Here is a 17,422-nt window from a genome sequence, read left to right as displayed (position 1 = left end):
TATTTTCACGTCTGGGAAAAATGTGTTAATCAGGTTAAGATTGGACATTCACACAGACATGTATTGGCTGCTAAATTCCGACTGGCTGTTGGCACAGCAAGTCAGAATTATTCTCTTGAATGTACCGCAGCCACATTACATACGTCTCCCACTAGCGGAAATTTAAAACCCTACATATTTCATGTCCATTGATTTCGGCCAGTCCAAAACCTCACCTAATATTTAGGTTGTTGTGCTTGTAATGTAAGTTGTATTCACTTGCCACACATGTTTATATTCACGTGTGCATATTCAATCTTTTTTTTGTTTCCATGACCAACCCCATCTGAAAACCATTTTAGTGTAAGATACATTCAGCTTGCTGTTGCCTGGGAACATCAGGACACAAACACATTTTTATAACAAAGAGAAGAGACGTTATTTGTTAATACAAAGTATACTGAATTTTATAACAAAGGAATGTTGCAGTTTTTTTTCTTTACAAAGAATCCCTACGCAAAAACTGTTTAACAGTTCATTTCACTCTGCAAGTAACAGCTATTCAACCAATTTTACAACAGTACAAAATTAAACGTTACAACCACAATACATAAAAAAAATAGGCACAATAATGACTACATCCTCAAAATGGGTCAAATTAAATTACCGCTCATAGACATAAATGATTTTTTTAAAGACATTTCACTTTACTCATTGCCTCAGACAAACTACACATTAATGCTTGACCACAAGATCCCTATTAAACCCAGTTAAGCGATAACACGCTTTAAAGAAACAAAGAAATGTTTTACATCATAATACAAAGATGTCTACATTAAGCAATTTGCCCCAACATAAACCAAAACAATTAAAGTAAAAATGTTTCGCCCTTGGTTTTATCATTAATTGTACCACTTTCCCCTTAAATTGCTTTAGTGTGGCTGGGGAACAGGGAAGGTACTCCAACCATAATGACCATAACCATTCAAAGCAATTAAGGCTGATGGTGATGGGCCACTACTGTGACATGAAACACACACACTCACACCACACCACATACATACATATATACATATGGATGGTCTGCTGCTATGCCCTCTCTTCTTAATCCTCCTCTACGATCCATGGTAGAGCTGCATGGTGTTCAGGAGCGCTTGGTTGTACTTCTGCTCCACCCTCATGGTGCTGGAGTGTTCTAAGCGGCTGCTGGCGTCTTCGAGGTCCTCCGCCGTGTCCCCGAAACCGTGGTAGTGGCCGTAATGCAGGTGGTCCCCAAAATCGCTGGCGAAGGTGCCGTTAAGGCTCCCCCAGGACGGACGGTGGCTGACACAGCTGCTTGGGCTGCCAGCGAGGTGCAAGGAGCCGCACATGTCTGCCGAGTTGGGGTGGCGGGGTGGTGTTGTGCCGCTGCTCTCGGACGAAGCCAGGTGTCCGTTCTGGGGTGGCAGGTTTTTCTCAAGGACCCCATTGGAGGTAGAATTTTGGATGGGTTGTGTGTTACTGTTCATCAAGGACGGAGTGATGGTGGCGCCACCTGCTGTCCAAAACGAGAGTGGAATATGATGTGGAATGTCACCATCACACAATACTATGAACAAATACAGCTCGTCAACTTTTGCAACTCTAAGGATAAATTAGTCAAAAAACATGTCAGCCTGAGGCATATGTGAACCACCCATGTCTTATTCTGTTTGAGTTTTGTTTTGCACATCATGTCATTACTACTATCATTGCTGATAATTAAGCAGTCTCCTTTAGCAAACCTGAGGGATAAATAAAGGCATTTCTGTGTCTGCAATAAAAGGTACAGCTTCAAATTTTGCATCACCACTTCAATCTCATGGAAGGTTCAAAGATCACAACAACATCTGGCACCATCTCTTCAACTCTCATTTAAAATGTTGAACCTCATTATTGCGAGTCATCTGCTAGTTTTCAGCAGTCCCAAAATGGATACCAGTTCCAAGATGTAGTTTGTTCCAGAAATGGTGATCTTGCAGGAAGGAAAGGCTAAACATAGCTGCAAGGGAAGTAGGACCAGATAAAGTTGTTCACTCAGCATCTGGGAGTACAACACTACTAATGTAGCAATTTAACCAGTTTAAGAAAATACTCCCACTACACACAGCTAATCAGTCAAAATACCATCAAGGATATATTTTCACTAAATGCCTACATCTAAAGAGGTAAAAACACTCAAGAAATACTCACATGACATATGCAAGTGGGGATTTCTCTCAGACCGTTTACATATATCCATGGAATTGTATATACAGCCGCGGAAAAAATTAAGAGACCACTTCAAAATTATCAGTTTCTCTGGTTTTACTATTTATTGGTATGTGTTAAAGTAAAATGTACATTTTTGTTTTATTCTATAACCTACTGGCAACATTCCTACCAAATTTCAAATAAAAATATTGTCATTTAGATCATTTATTTGCAGAAAAATGACAATTGGTCAAAATAGCAAAAAAGATGCAGTGTCTTCAGATCTCGAATAATGCAAAGAAAACAAGCTCATATTCATTTTTAAACTACACAATACTAATGCTTACACTTAGGAAGAGTTCAGAAATCAATATTTGGTGGAATAACCTTGATTTAAAATCACAACGTTCATGTGTCTTGGCATGCTCTCCACCAGTCTTTCACATTGCCGTTGGGTGACTTTATGCTACTCCTGGCGCAAGAATTCAAGCAGCTCGGCTTCTTTTCATGGCTTGTGACCATCCATCTTCCTCTTGATCACATTTCAGAGGTTTTTTTATGGGATTCAGGTCTCGAAATTGGGCTGGCCATGACAGGGTCCTGATCTGGTGGTACTCCATCCACACCTTTACTGGCCTGGCTGTGTGGCATGGAGCATTGCCCTGCTGGAAAAAACATTTCTCAGAGTTGGGGAACATTGTCAGAGCTAAAGGAAGCAAGTTTTTCTTCCGGGACAACGTTGTACTTTGCCTGGCAGAGGTTTGTAAAAGACCATAAGGATTGAAAAAAGCGGACTGGAGGGTCTTCTAGTTCGTCTTCTCTGATGAGTCCAATTTTCAGCTTTGCCCAACACATGGTCGTCTGATGGTTAGACGGAGACCTGGAGAGGCCTACAAGCCAGAGAGTCTTGCACCTACTGTGAAATCGGACTCATCAGAGAAGACGAACTTAGAAGAACCTCCAGTCCGCTTTTTCAACCCTTATGGTCTTTTACAAACCTCAGCCAGGCAAAGTACAACGTTGTCCCGGAAGAAAAACTTGCTTCCTTTTGCTCTGACAATGTTCCCCAACTCTGAGAAGTGTTTTTTCCAGCAGGGCAATGCTCCATGCCACACAGCCAGGCCAGTAAAGGTGTGGATGGAGTACCACCAGATCAGGACCCTGTCATGGCCAGCCCAATTTCGAGACCTGAATTCCATAAAAAAAACTCTGAAATGTGATCAAGAGGAAGATGGATGGTCAAAAGCCATGAAAAGAAGCCGAGCTGCTTGAATTCTTGCGCCAGGAGTAGCATAAAGTCACCCAACGGCAATGTGAAAGACTGGTGGAGAGCATGCCAAGACACATGAAAGTTGTGATTTAAAAATCAAGGTTATTCCACCAAATATTGATTTCTGAACTCTTCCTAAGTGTAAGCATTAGTATTGTGTAGTTTAAAAATGAATATGAGCTTGTTTTCTTTGCATTATTCGAGATCTGAAGACACTGCATCATTTTTGCTATTTTGACCAATTGTCATTTTTCTGCAAATAAATGATCTAAATGACAATATTTTTATTTGAAATTTGGTAGGAATGTTGCCAGTAGGTTATAGAATACAACTAAAATGTACATTTTACTTTAACACATACCAATACATAGTAAAACCAGAGAAACTGATAATTTTGAAGTGGTCTCTTAATTTTTTCCGCGGCTGTATATATATATATAGAAAAACAAGCAATTACAGCAATACACTATCTCTAACTAGCCTCTGACAACTTCCCAGTAACCTCGACAACATATAAACCAAACTGAGACAATGCTGTTACACACTCAAGACCAGAGTCGTTATTGATTCAAATGACAGGTTGTTTAATTGGACTGACGACAAAGTATTACACAAAAGGTGTAATGCATTTGACAACCCATCACCAAAGATATTGACAAATATATATGATTACAATGGCCTGGGACACATCCCTGGCACAACTTCTTAAAAATTAAAAAAACGTTTACAAATGTATTTCTTAAAGACAACCACCAAAATAACACTCCCTTAAGGAATACAGTACAAATCATGTCTAATGCTGTTTTTACAACAGTAAAAGGTGTATCCATACTCAAAGCTGGCCATTTATACAATATTTTCATCTTCACAAAGAACATCTAAATTTCCGAAGTTGGATCCACCAACGGTTGAACACCATAGACATGGTGTACACTACAAAAATAAAAAAGTGTTTATATGTGGTTTTCTTTGTGTGGGGGGGATGTTGGGAATTTAAATGAAAACTTAACTTCAAAGGAAACTAAACTGCGAGTAGAACAGGTATTCAAGCTCCACTAGCTCCAACTTCCTACTCTATGTTCTATAGGGTTCATCCTTGACTTAATCAAACTGTAAATTGCACTCTTCATGCCGTGACTATCACTCAAGCGCTCTTGGGAAGGCTGACATAATAGAATGACAAACTTGACTGTGCAAAACAAAATTCACGTTTTTTTTAGAGTCTTTGTGAAGGCCAATGGCATTCCTTAGCACTAGATATTTTGACTTAAGAAATGCCTTTGAGAAAATATCTCACAAGCAAAACACATCATGTATAAAGTACTATAGACCTAAAAAAAAATCCATAATGGTATACACGCATTTGAATGTCATGCAAGAGTACAATATAACAACTGCAACAGAAAGTTTGAGCCAAAGGGGGTAAAAACAGAGGAAATCTGAATAGGAATGAACAAAATATATTTGTTTTAGCCTCAGACTCAGAGCCCACAATATCTGATCTGATCAGTAAAAGGCTTCAGAATATCTAACAGTTCAAGGTGGTTATACCATATACTAGTCTACTTATATAAAATACAAATGTTCCTATGCATGTGTAAAGTCACCAAGGCCTGATAGACTGGGACTGGGAGGGGGCAAAGGTCGTTACATGTAGGCATACGAGAGCGTGCACGGCCAGCGAGCGGGCTCAGTTTTGGGCTCTGGCTTTTTGATCTCCGGAGAGGGGCTCTCTGTGGCTACCTGGTCCATCTGGCTCTCATCACCACTCAGCGTAACCGTTACGGGCCCAGTCCCACCTGAACAAGATGGTGGCAATGGCTCCTCCACGTGCATCACGTGCATGCTCTCCATCTCCTCTCCCACACCATTGGGCATCTTCAGGGGAAGGTCCATATCTGTGGGACAAGAGAGGCAGTCTGAATGCAAACATGGGTTATCAGCACAATGTCACTGTGTAAAGTGAGATTGTAAAACAAAAGGAAGTTAATAATAAAAAATTATCAAAAATACTATCAGACACTAAAGTTTTAGTGCAAACCACCACTTCCTCACTTTCAATGGTTTTATAGTTATTAGCTAAAAATGTTATTTCAATGCATTAGATAGGAGCAAAAGTTCATTGACGTTTTGGAATAAGACTAATTAAAAGGTTTTAAATAGATCATTTTCACAAGAAAAACCAAACCGGTGTAATTTCAAATTGAAGTGCATCACTCACAGAATTCAGAATGAACCTCACCTCCTGTCCTTGCCTTCTTGAAGTGATTATTCTCAGAGCAGTCAAGCAATCTCTTTCTATTGGCTACGCCATTGAGCCCTTGGTGGTGGTGGTGGCCACCGTTCAGCAAGCCATTGGTGTGGAGGCCGTTGAGCTGATTGAGCTGGTTTTGGGTGTTGGAGAGGAGATGGGCGCATTCCTGGAAGCCCTGCGCGTGGGCCAGGTCCGCTGCCGTCTGCCCGTTGGCATTCCTTAAACTGCCAAATGGAGAGAGCAGCCAGTTAGCGACAAAGGCAGTGCTGCTTGGGCACAAGCAACACAGAGAGAGAGAGAGAAAAAAAAGACAAGACAAGAATCAACCAAAAACTGTGACTGACAAGACAAAAAATCAATCAACTGTGACTGACAAGGTGTCGAGTTCACTGGTACCCTTGTGCTCAGATCTGAAACTGAAGCATAACCCTTTATTTAGTGTCAAAGATGTCCCGTGAGTAAAGGCTACACACAATTTGGGTACATGTTTACTGCAGTAGAAGGGGGTGACCACTGCAGGACCAGATTGTACCTGTTTGATCTTAAAAGTTTAATGCCTGATAAAACATGACATTCATTTTTAAGAAATTGCACACATTTAAACATTTACACATTTAAGCTCCAATTTGATTCGTTAAGTACAACTGACATGAGATGCTTCCCAACCTTTTTCTAACTTTAAAAAAGCTTGTGCCTATCTAGGAGCAGGTTTGTGGGTAGGTTCTTAATTTCACAGACTTAAGGGACTATCAGCAAGGCTATGCTGTTTGGAATACTGAAACAGCTTTCACCACTAGAAAGCACCTAAGCTCTTCAAATGACGGTGTGTGTGTGTGTGTGTGTGTGTGTGTGTGTGTGTGTGTGTACACGTGTACGTGTGCATGTGTGTGTATTTGTGTGTGTATATAAAAATACATTTTATACTAAATCTAAAATGTAACCAGGTCAGGCTTTAAACTCCTTCCACACACATTTGGTGCCAGAATAACTGATTTCTGATTATTCACAGTAATTAAAAAAAATTCGCCGTCTTGCCAGTGAGTCTGGGCAAAACTGACATTTGTAAGCAGGTTATTGCGGTGAGTTTTGATGATTAAATTTGAGATTAAATCTTCAAATCAAATTATGATGTGAAAGTATTGCACAAATGCAGTACCAGTGTTTAACCTCTAGTAGGTGCAACAATGCAAGGCAAATGAAACCGTTTTCCTGCTCAGGTATGGACTACAAGGGAAGTCTCTTTTGTTCAAGAGAAATAGTATTCTGGTTGCTTCCCATGTCAGTTGCCCTTCAGGTAGATTTTGTGCTTTCATGATCTTAAAAAGCCACATTAATGTGGCACAGGTAAACCAACCGACCACTCAGGATTTTAAATTCCCCAGATGTCATCACCTTCCACTGCAGTATCTCCAGTCTACTAGGAATTCATGAATGGGAAACCACACATGGGATTCAGCAATACCACCCTAAAACTTAAGTATAAACCCCTTTTTATTTTATTTACTAGGCCAGATCAAATAAACCCCCTCATATATGAAACCTGTTGTTATTTACTGCAAATTCCCTCTTGCCTTCCTCCTCCTTGCCTACACTGAGTGTTCCACTGAAGAATTCCTTCTATGGCAACAAACATCTAACTTGCTCTGCAGGAAAGCACATAGCAAAGGATTTCCTTCTCTGCGTGCCAAATGCCAAACCCCACCAGAAGCATGGCTGGCATATTCATTATATTTAAAATTATGCACCGAGACCCAATATTCTTTCCACATGAGGAGAGAAATATCCTTCCATAGAGAGCACTGATGGGAAATGTGCTCCAATTCACAGAGCTTCATGTGGACCTACACCATTTAAGGCTTCCTCCATGTTACCTAGTCACTCCAAACGCCCACTCCCAACTCTTATCCATCCCAACTATAATTAAAAAAAAACAAAAAAAAGGTCTTGGAGATGGTTTGCTGAAAACCATGTTGGATTTGGTCATTCATGAATTCAACATCCTGCCTAGTAAATGTCACTCCTTCCCCTTTCCTCTTGCATTTATCTCCATCGCACTGAATTAATCATTCTACACAGGACAAAGTGACAACATAAAATCCGATGCTAAGCTGGCGAACACAGTGCACCCTTTAGACAGACACAAAGGAAATGACATTACAGGCTTGTATACCCATTAGTTTTCTTAAAAAAAAATTAAATGCTTCCAGTTGATTTACAAAAGGACAAAAGGATATTTTGCATTCAGATATGACTGAAAAAAACTTCTGTCCTAGCAAATTTGGATAATGATGCCCACTTTAAATGCCAGACAATCTGTGGGAGCCCTTTCACATCCAAATTGTCAGCGCTCAAATAACATGGAAGAAGACTTCACAATTTAGTCTTGAGTGGACATCAACATTTGGGTCTTCAATATTACTTTTAAAATGAACCAAAAGATGCAATAAATTAATTGCACTACCATATTCTGCATGCTGCTGGTTGGTGACACTAAGCCAAACACATCTCTCTTTTTTGGTCTTAAGGGACGTTACTTAAGCCAGACATTTTATCCAAAGCTGTTATAACTACATAAGTGTCATATATAACAGCTTCTAAATAATTAAGTCACCCAAGCTTGCAAAACAAACCTTATTGTTGAGATCTACTAATCTCAACTGAAGGAGGAACTTGAGAATTAATTCACTAGTTCAAATTCATTACAATATATACGAGTCAAATATTAATGGCATAGTACTACATCTGATTCATAATGATATTGCAAGGTGAAAAATTATAATATAGATTATAAAGTGCTAAATACTAACCAAACAAAAAAGTATTATTATCTGGCACTGAAATTAAGGCACAGGAGGTTCCTCCATTTCATTTTATTATGTGTCCATATAAATGAGAATCGCCATTTTGTTCAGAGAGGAAGCATTTAATTTTTTTAACCCAAATCCTGGAATGCTTTGCTTTGCTTTGCAATTTACCCTCATTCTGTCTAGGTCCCTGTCTCATTCCTCATGATCTGCCAACTCTAATCCATCAACCTAGCAAAGATTAGTGCTGGGCCTCAGTTTATTCAATGGTTAGTTGAGAAACAAAACAAAAAAAATCCCCTACATAACAACACGTTAAACTACACAAAAAAATCTCAAGACAATGATTTACAAGTGCTTTAAGCAAAGCATGCAGGTCTAAAAACAACTAAAAATATATCATCATGAATGACTGAGCTCCTAAAATTTTAAACCAATCACCGCAAGAAAATACCTCCACTGTTTGCCCGTGTGTAGATAGGGAAGGTAGCGATAGTGAGAACTCTCCTATAGCCAGAACAGTAGCACTGGCTGAAGCACGTGCTGCAGATTGTTCAGTTGTTTTTGGATTGCTCCACCCTTTCTGGGACTACTTGAGAAAATCAAGCCATGTTCAAATTCAATAGCTGCAAAACATTAAGATGTGTAGGGGTATTTGTGGTTCATGGCAGTTAATGCTCATCAATAAATACTCAAAACGGTCATCTTCAGTGAGACCTTTTCAGATGCTGCTTTTCATGAAAAAGGGTCACTTCAAAAGCAGGGAGATCAAAACTCAATATTTGGACATTCAGGTACAGGAAAAAAAACATTTTCAAACAATTAGGGCAACAATGTAACAAAAGAATGTAACAAAAGATCCTAAAGACATCAAGACACTTTCATTACTAATTTGTTAGTATGAGCATTTAGAGTTCCAGAGACCCTACTCTCAAGGAACCTGGTCCTATTCCTAATCCTCAGTTTTTAATTTGTCCTTAAATGAACTTTACACTATTAATTTTGCATTATTGATTGCTGGCAATGCTAACTAGGCAAATAATGAGCCTCACTTCACCCTCACCATGTAGCTTTCCTTTTGCTAAATTGAACTGACCAAACAATACAATCCTGTATCACGTAAAGGAGTGGATGCAGGATTTTGACATAACATTGAATTGACACACACAAACACACAAATGTTAAGCATCTGCATTACTGCGGAGGATACAACAATTTGGCCGAAAATGTACACTTCCTGAATCAATCAGTTGTATGAAATTATATTTTTGCTATTTCATCCAATCCTCATTTTTATAAAAGTCTCAGGAACACCCCCAACTCTTGTTTTGCACCGAGTGATTTTCATTTGAGGGGGCTGAAGATCACAGCATTTTTTTTAAATCTTTAATTCAGTGATGAAGTGTGTGTGTGTGTGTGTGTGTGTGTGTGTGTGTGTGTGTGTGTGTGTGTGTGTGTGTGTGTGTGTGTGTATACAGCTAAAGAGGCCTAATTTATCTAAATGTATAACTCCTATGGAAATGTTGTCCTTGACACATCTAATGTGCTCCTCAACAGGTTATTTAATGTAATGGTCACATCAAAATGTTCTAATGGATTGTAATTCTGTACAATGTCAACACCACTGTTTAAACAGCATTTCATGACTGATTTAATGATGGATCTTCCTGGATACAGAATTCAAAGAAGGCTCTACTTCTTTAGTTCACATATTGCGATTTTTGGGTCAGTATTGCTGCCATTTCCACTACAACAGCACTCTGTATTTAACTCCGCAAAGCACATTCAGTCAAAGGTTTAAGCCTCCAACTTTCATATTTCAGAATACCTTGGTGGCCATTAACCCTTACTTATCACACCCAAAGTCTTTGGTGTGCTTCATAATCATAATTATTAATATTTTATTAATGATAACTGCCAAATATCATCTGAAGGTGTTGCACTGTTAAAGCAAGTGTGACGATTTATCTTTTCGACAAGAGTTGGAGGTGATTTTCCCCTTCTCACCCCACCCCCTCCCCTAAAACAATAAACGTGAGCTGTACTTTCAAAATTCCTCCAGCTGCAGTTCTACTATTGCTATTTTTTTTGCCAAACTACCCTCCTTTAATATCACAGTCTGAATCAACATTCATTATCCAAAACTCAGTCTAATGATGGGAGACTTGTGTGTCCCCATCAAAACATGCCACGTATCTATAGAGACTTAACTGTGGCCATGGAGAAATAAAGCTTGGCACCCCTCACTCAATCAGTACTTTTAAAGTCTTTAGTCTCAGTATGTAAGCTTCTGCTGTCTTAGCTAGATTCTCCCTAAAAGTGTGTCATGTTGTAACCAGTCACTTTTTTGAAAGCTTTTTGCATGATTTGATTATACTTGCATTTACTTCTATTGCAATAAGGAATTTCAACATCAAGGCGTTAAGACAAATGCACATTTCATCATTGATATTTGAAGGTAATAAGAATTACACAATCGTGTGTAATGCCTGTGGCATCGGCTCCTATTACAAGACACCTACTTAACGTCACCGTATTACTAAACACTAAAGCAAAAATGCTAAGAATATTTTTTCAGGGGAATATTCAGCAGTAACTATGTGATAAGACTCAAACGCGTATACAACTAGCCAGTACTAAATAAACTACTCTGTCAAAACACTGCTCAGTTATATCCACTAGCCCTCCTTTGACAGTTGGTCGGACCCAGCTGTTAGAGGATCTAACATGTATAAAAGCCAAGGCTCATCAGACCAAGCTGTTACATTTCCAACAGTAAATGGCGTCTGCTGTTGCCAGGGCAGAGTGACAACTAAACAGCCATAAAACATGGAGGCCAAATCTAACACCTGGGGCCTGACTCTTACTGACAGGGCATGCTGTGCCCGACACAGCCCTCAATCTACCGTCTTTTAAAATCGCGAGAGAATTTTTACAATTCAACCCAAGCCTTTATATTAAAACAACTACATCCACATTTGTTTTAATTTAATACATTTGAATCTAATTGTGATTGGCTTGTTTCATGTCACAATCTAATTATGTCACTGCATACGAGCCAGATGTATTCCAGGCCTCCAAACGTCAAAACAGTTCTAGGATCAGATAGGTTTGCCAGAATTATTGTGCCATTGTTATCACAGGAATTCTTACAAAGTCTTGTTTTCACTTTTGAACCCTACTCTTCCTATTACTTTCTATGTCTCATCCGAGCAGCACCTTTTCAGGCAACATATAGTTTTTGTAGATGACAAAACTCAATCAAGGATTTCATTAAGACCGCTTTAATAAACTGCATCCCTATTTTCATAGACTACTTTTCACTTTTCAAGGGACAACCCTTAGGTAAAAGCTATTTGGATTTGTGCGTCTGCTCCACTGTCTTAAATGAAACCTGAAAAAAACATGTCTAGCCAGTTACTACTTAAGTGAGATTAAAGGACTATAATTAAACAAGTAACATCCATCCAAGTTCCCTAACGTACAAAGAAACAACCGTGTCACTCTAAATTGTGCCTGTGGCACAAAGAGTTTGACTGACAAGGCAAACAATGATGAAATGTGCATGTGTCTTTTCTTTCGATTTGAATCTTTTTTTGGACTCTTACAAGAGGTTCATCTCAACACAGGTAAAATAACATCAAACAAGAAAAACAGGAATATCAATAACAGACATTTAGAAAGTATTAACAAAAAAAACAAGAGCTCACAAAATAAAAGCTGACAATTATATCACTTAAAGTAGAGGAAGGAACCCCTTTAACCAAACCCTAAAATGTCCAGAATTTTAACTGTTGCACCTGAGGTCATTGGATGGTTGACAAGAGCCAAATACACCTGCTAAACATCAACACTACATCGCCCCGTTGTCAGGCTACATTTAAACTGGCTGGGGAAACCTTAGTAATCAAGTTTGTGGAAAACAACAAACAAAATCCACCACGAGAAGGTTGAAAGCAACCTCCTAATGCTCGTAGGTTGAATGCATTTAATGACACATAACCGTCTCACTCATTTATTTGATATATATAATGGCCTGTATACCACTCTAGGGGATGACCTGGGTCATTAAAGGGGTTCCTTCGCCCACTGAGCACCGTGTGACTCAAAGCAGTGGCTGTAAGAGAGCATGTACTGTGTGGGTACTTACTCTGGCTTGATCCCCTGCAGCAGCAGGGCAGTGATGCACTCCACACTACCTGCCCGAGCTGCCTTATGGATGGGGGTCTCACCCACGTAATCCTGCAAACAGACACTTAGTGGGATTAATGTGTGAAAAAAATGTTTTATGTCATTATTTAATTCACACAACGTACTTTAAATGTCAGTTTGACCATCCTATGTGGCGTTTTAGGATCCATCCCCATTCATTTAGACTGGGGCCAGATCTTGTTTGCCCGAAATAGCTACCCGGAGGCCTTGCCAAGATTGCTGCCAGTGCTGAGACTTTGACCTTTCTGTAGTGTGCCACATTCATCATTTTTAAATTTGATTGATTTAGTGACTGAGGGGGAAAAGGAGGCTTTCTAGTTTCGCCGAACTGAAGGTCTTGATAGCAAATACCTTGATGGAGGAGAGGCAAGAAAACAAAGACATGTTTAGTTGTTTTGGAGCTTTGTGTTCACGCCGTCTTCTAGCTTTGCCTCGCAGAAAAACACTACACACACACACACCCAAAAAGAAAACATGAAGACCCAACAGCTCTCTCTGGATGTCTGGAGAAGGTTCCAATATGGAGCATTCAGGAGGAAATCTTTGTCTGTGCCAAAATCTAGCGCATTCTGCAGGAATGTAGGTCAAAGAACACAGTCCAGGCATAATCAGCGAGGCAGTAGACACGATGTGACGTGTGTGTACCACTATGTGTGTGTGTGTGTGTGTGTTTGTGAGCACAGACAACAGCCATGCTCTCAGTCACAGAGTTGCGTCACAGAGCTACCCACGCTTAATTTGCCCTGGGGTCACAGCTGAGTGGAGCAAACTCTGACCTATACTGGCTCGCCGACTGACTTGCAGTCTCCCCTCTCCCAGCCTCCCTCCAACTGCTTTTCAGTAATCCATCCGCATCTTCTAAAACGACATCAGCACACTCCAATTAATGGCAACCTTTGTGATGCTGATTTGCTGCTATAGAAGGATCTTTTAAGACAATTATGGAATTATGATTACAGTGCATTGAGCATGACCAAAACGCAGTGGCACTGGAATTTTGGAACCTAAGATTAAGGTCACTTTGACTACAAAATCTGATTTTTAGTGCTTTCAGTATTTGCCCACTGTCTCTAGATGAATTATGGGAGGTCAGAAGGGCGGTTAGCTTAAAACACTGTTGTCAAATGAGGTATGAATATATACTAATGAATTTGCTTCAACTTGAGCCGTTTCAGTTTCAATAATAATATCTGATATATGCAGAAATGAAGACACCATCCAGAATGCTTCAGTAAAAAGAGAACAAGCTCCTGCCTGTAATATAAAAACTGAACTGGTAAAGACATGGCTTAGCCTAGCCATGGTCCACAGAGAGCTAGGAGCTTGGCCACTGAAGAGACCGGGTTACAAATGCAAATCCACCAGTGAGCGCTGCCTTTCCTCTTATCCTGGTGACCTACATTTTAAGAGGAGTGGGCTTAGGGTCGCTATGTTCAGATTGCTTTGCATGTCACTAATCCATAGCATGACACATAGGAAGCAGAAGAGACCTTACATGTCACGCCAATAATCAGTGTCACACACAGATACTGACGGAAGAGGTGTTCCACAGTGTAATAACCAGCATCCTGTTACAATGAGGGACAAAATTGACACTAGACTACTGGTGTAACATTTTATATATCAGCATGTTAGGTGTTGTTCTCTTCTGTTAAGTTTCTGCAGGCAAGTGTGCATGTGTCTAGAATGTGTCTGTGTTAAAAAAAAAATCTATCTCTACTCTGATATCGAGAAGTAAACTTTGTTATCCTACACATAATTTTTTAAAACAGAAGAGGCCAGTCACCTGTCGGTTGATGTCAGCTCCAGCCTGCAGGAGCCACAGCAGGCACTGAGGGTGGCCCCCGAAAGCAGCAATGTGCGCGGGTGTCTGGGCAAAGCGCGTCGTCACTGCGTTTACCTCACACCCGACCTGCACCAGACGCAACACACACTCCAGCTGTGCATTGGAAAGAGCCAGAGGAAGGTAGTAATGAAAAAAACGGAATAACCAATCGGTTGGCTAACATGAACCAACAATTGTTTAGATAAATATTTAACATGCATACAGACCGGTCATGTTTACCGAAGATTTTGAAATAGTTTGCTGCTTCATAAAATGTCTCCAAAGTCATTTTGTAAATATAGCCTATTTTGAAAGGTACAGTATCCAATTACAACCCCCTTGCTTTCATACAGCTACCATTACACTTAAATGGTCAATATACCAACAACAGAAATTCTAAACTCAGAAACGAATTTCCTTCACTAACATTAAACAGCAAGATGCTACTTTCCCCAATGTGTATCGGAATATGAATGGGCATGGTCAAATAATCATACCCACCCAACAGGCTCTGCCTGCCTGATTTTGCTCACACTTTCCTCTGACATAAACCACCAAGGCAAGTACAACTGCCAACTCCCTCCTACTCTCCAAACCACTGACGCTCTGCTACATTCTGTACAGTCTGTTGAGGATGGTCACACATTCAGGAGGGGCAGACATTTATGGGCTTTTTGTTTCCTCATTCTGAGTGTTAAGGATGAACGGATAGGATTTAAGAAAAAGACTTATTTCATAGATGACAAGTAAGACCGACATTAATCCACTTCAGTTGGTCAGTTAGCATTACAATTCACAGAGGCTCTGGTCAATAGTTCTTGTCAGCCACTCACTAACATGGGGGACCAGCTTAAGCAATTACCCAGATTGCCTTTCACGAACACACAGCCAACTAGCCTGTGAAAAATTGCACTTCTTTTTAAGTTATTTTAGCTACCACATTAAGCATACTTAACTGTTCACAGACAACATAAGTAACATAAGATTAAAAAAAAAAAAAAACATGATTTTCGATAAGAAATCCGAAATGTAAGGTAAGCTGTAGTCCCTCCGCCAAATAGTATGTTGTATTTTTCTTCAGTCATTCCCTGAAGTTTTTTAGAAGTTGGTTTGTTTTCATCTGGATCGGCAGGAGGTGCCCTTGAACGCTGGTATTACATTCACCTGGCTTTTCAATGGAGCGGGAATGTGAAGACCAGTACAGGTTAAAGTACACTTTATTGTATTGTCTTTTAAAATACGACTTTGGCGCGTTGTATGCCATTGGCTCTCCTTTGGCCAATAAAATAATTGCGTACCGCGAGCGCCGTGATGAGCGTGGAGCCAGTATCGCCTGCGCACAGCACGGTGGAGTCAGACGGCCGGGTACTTTCCAAAATTATTCATGAACTCAAACCCTCCCATACCTGGTCCATTTTATATAACATTACATTAACACTTAATTAATGCACATAATAACCAGCAACCACAATATCGCTCTTTCTGTCCGAGACGTGGACTTCGACATAAACTATTATGCACTGATTGTATTCCAAGGATTCGTAGGGTCCCCTTTTCATGCACATGGAACTTATGATTAAATATTCACTATGGAGCAAAGAAAGATACAATTTTTCCCGCATCAAGTCGTAGGCACTATGTTTACCTTGTTTTAAAAGCTAATCTTCCGCTGACTATGCAAATCATGGCGTACAAAGCCTTAGCTTGCTGGCAAGCATCGCCTTTCCCATGAATAAACACCCGCTGCGTATCCATATCTTAAGTCATAGCCCTTTCTTTTGTTGTTTAAAACGATCATGATACCTTGCTAGCAAACGTTAGCCAAGTTAGCAATGTCAGTTAATGTTATCTGAAACTTGGCTAACGGTACAGTTTGTCCATTCAGGCATCAGTCCGCAGTAAATCAGCGTGGTATTTGAACAAAGACTTCTTACCTTTCCGAAATGTGCTGCCCAATGAATGGGTGTCCAACCGTAAAAAGAGTCTTCGGCGACCAAGTCCGCCTGGTTTGTGGCGCACTGTAGCAGCGAACACAAGGCACCGACGTCCCCATCCCTGCAAGCGCGGTGGAGAGGAAAACGATTGTTGAGAACCTCATCGTTTGAAAATCCAGCTTCGATGCCCACCGACATTATTTTATTGCCTCAACTTTTCTGGGGGGTGAAAATAATAAAGAGTGCCTAAACTGTAGGCAGCACACCCCGTTGAGCTTTTTCCTGAAAGCAATCCGAATGTGCAGCCGCCGTTTGACAAGAATGGACACATACAAAGACACACCGGTCGCACACCCTCAAAGTGTAACTTCAGTGGCAACAGACAAGACCCGAACAGGAGTATCTGAAAATATGGCTTTTGTGCTACGGGTTGGGAACATGTAAAATCCGTGATGGCCCTTTTGAAACAAGGATCTCTAATCGAGTAGGCGGCTACTTAAAAAAAAAAGTAGATGCTGATTAAAATATTGTTTATGCTTGTTCAAACGTTGTTACATTGGTAGACTTACATATTCTACATAAATAGTAATTATTACTTAAACGATAATTACAATATATTACAGATTACAGATAATTTCAATTTCAGGAAACATACCACTTTTGAGGTATGTTTCCATACCAAACTAGTTTTGGTATCATCTTCAATGAGATGGATAAACACATAGTTCTCACAAGCCATCCAGGCTGCAAAGTAGCAAAAAGAAAGAAAGAAAAACTTTCACAGTGCTAGGCATTTTTCAGAAAAAGAGATGTGTTAGCATCTGTCTTTGCAAGCTTGTAGAAATGCCAGTTGTGGTGTTGGTTGTCTTTTATAAGCCTTTTAAGAATTTATAAAAGTATTTTAAGAAGTGAGCTCACTAGTTTTAGACCACA

General features: G+C 40.0%; 1 protein-coding gene across 1 annotated transcript; it reads right to left on the bottom strand.

The window, feature by feature from the left end:
• Positions 1 to 1,094: 1,094 nt before the first annotated feature.
• On the bottom strand, positions 1,095 to 16,687 carry ankrd10a (ankyrin repeat domain 10a; the record flags this gene model as incomplete). The annotated part of the gene is made up of 6 exons (XM_080835283.1): positions 1,095 to 1,516; positions 5,260 to 5,358; positions 5,703 to 5,938; positions 12,669 to 12,760; positions 14,517 to 14,669; positions 16,490 to 16,687. The coding sequence occupies 6 exons, from the start codon at positions 16,685 to 16,687 to the stop codon at positions 1,095 to 1,097; spliced, it is 1,200 nt and encodes a 399-aa protein (XP_080691409.1).
• Between the last annotated feature and the right edge of the window lie 735 nt (positions 16,688 to 17,422).

This window comes from Sprattus sprattus (genome assembly GCF_963457725.1).
Source record: "Sprattus sprattus genome assembly, chromosome: 3".
NCBI lineage: Eukaryota > Metazoa > Chordata > Actinopteri > Clupeiformes > Clupeidae > Sprattus > Sprattus sprattus.
This window is presented reverse-complemented; position numbering and strand designations above follow the sequence as displayed.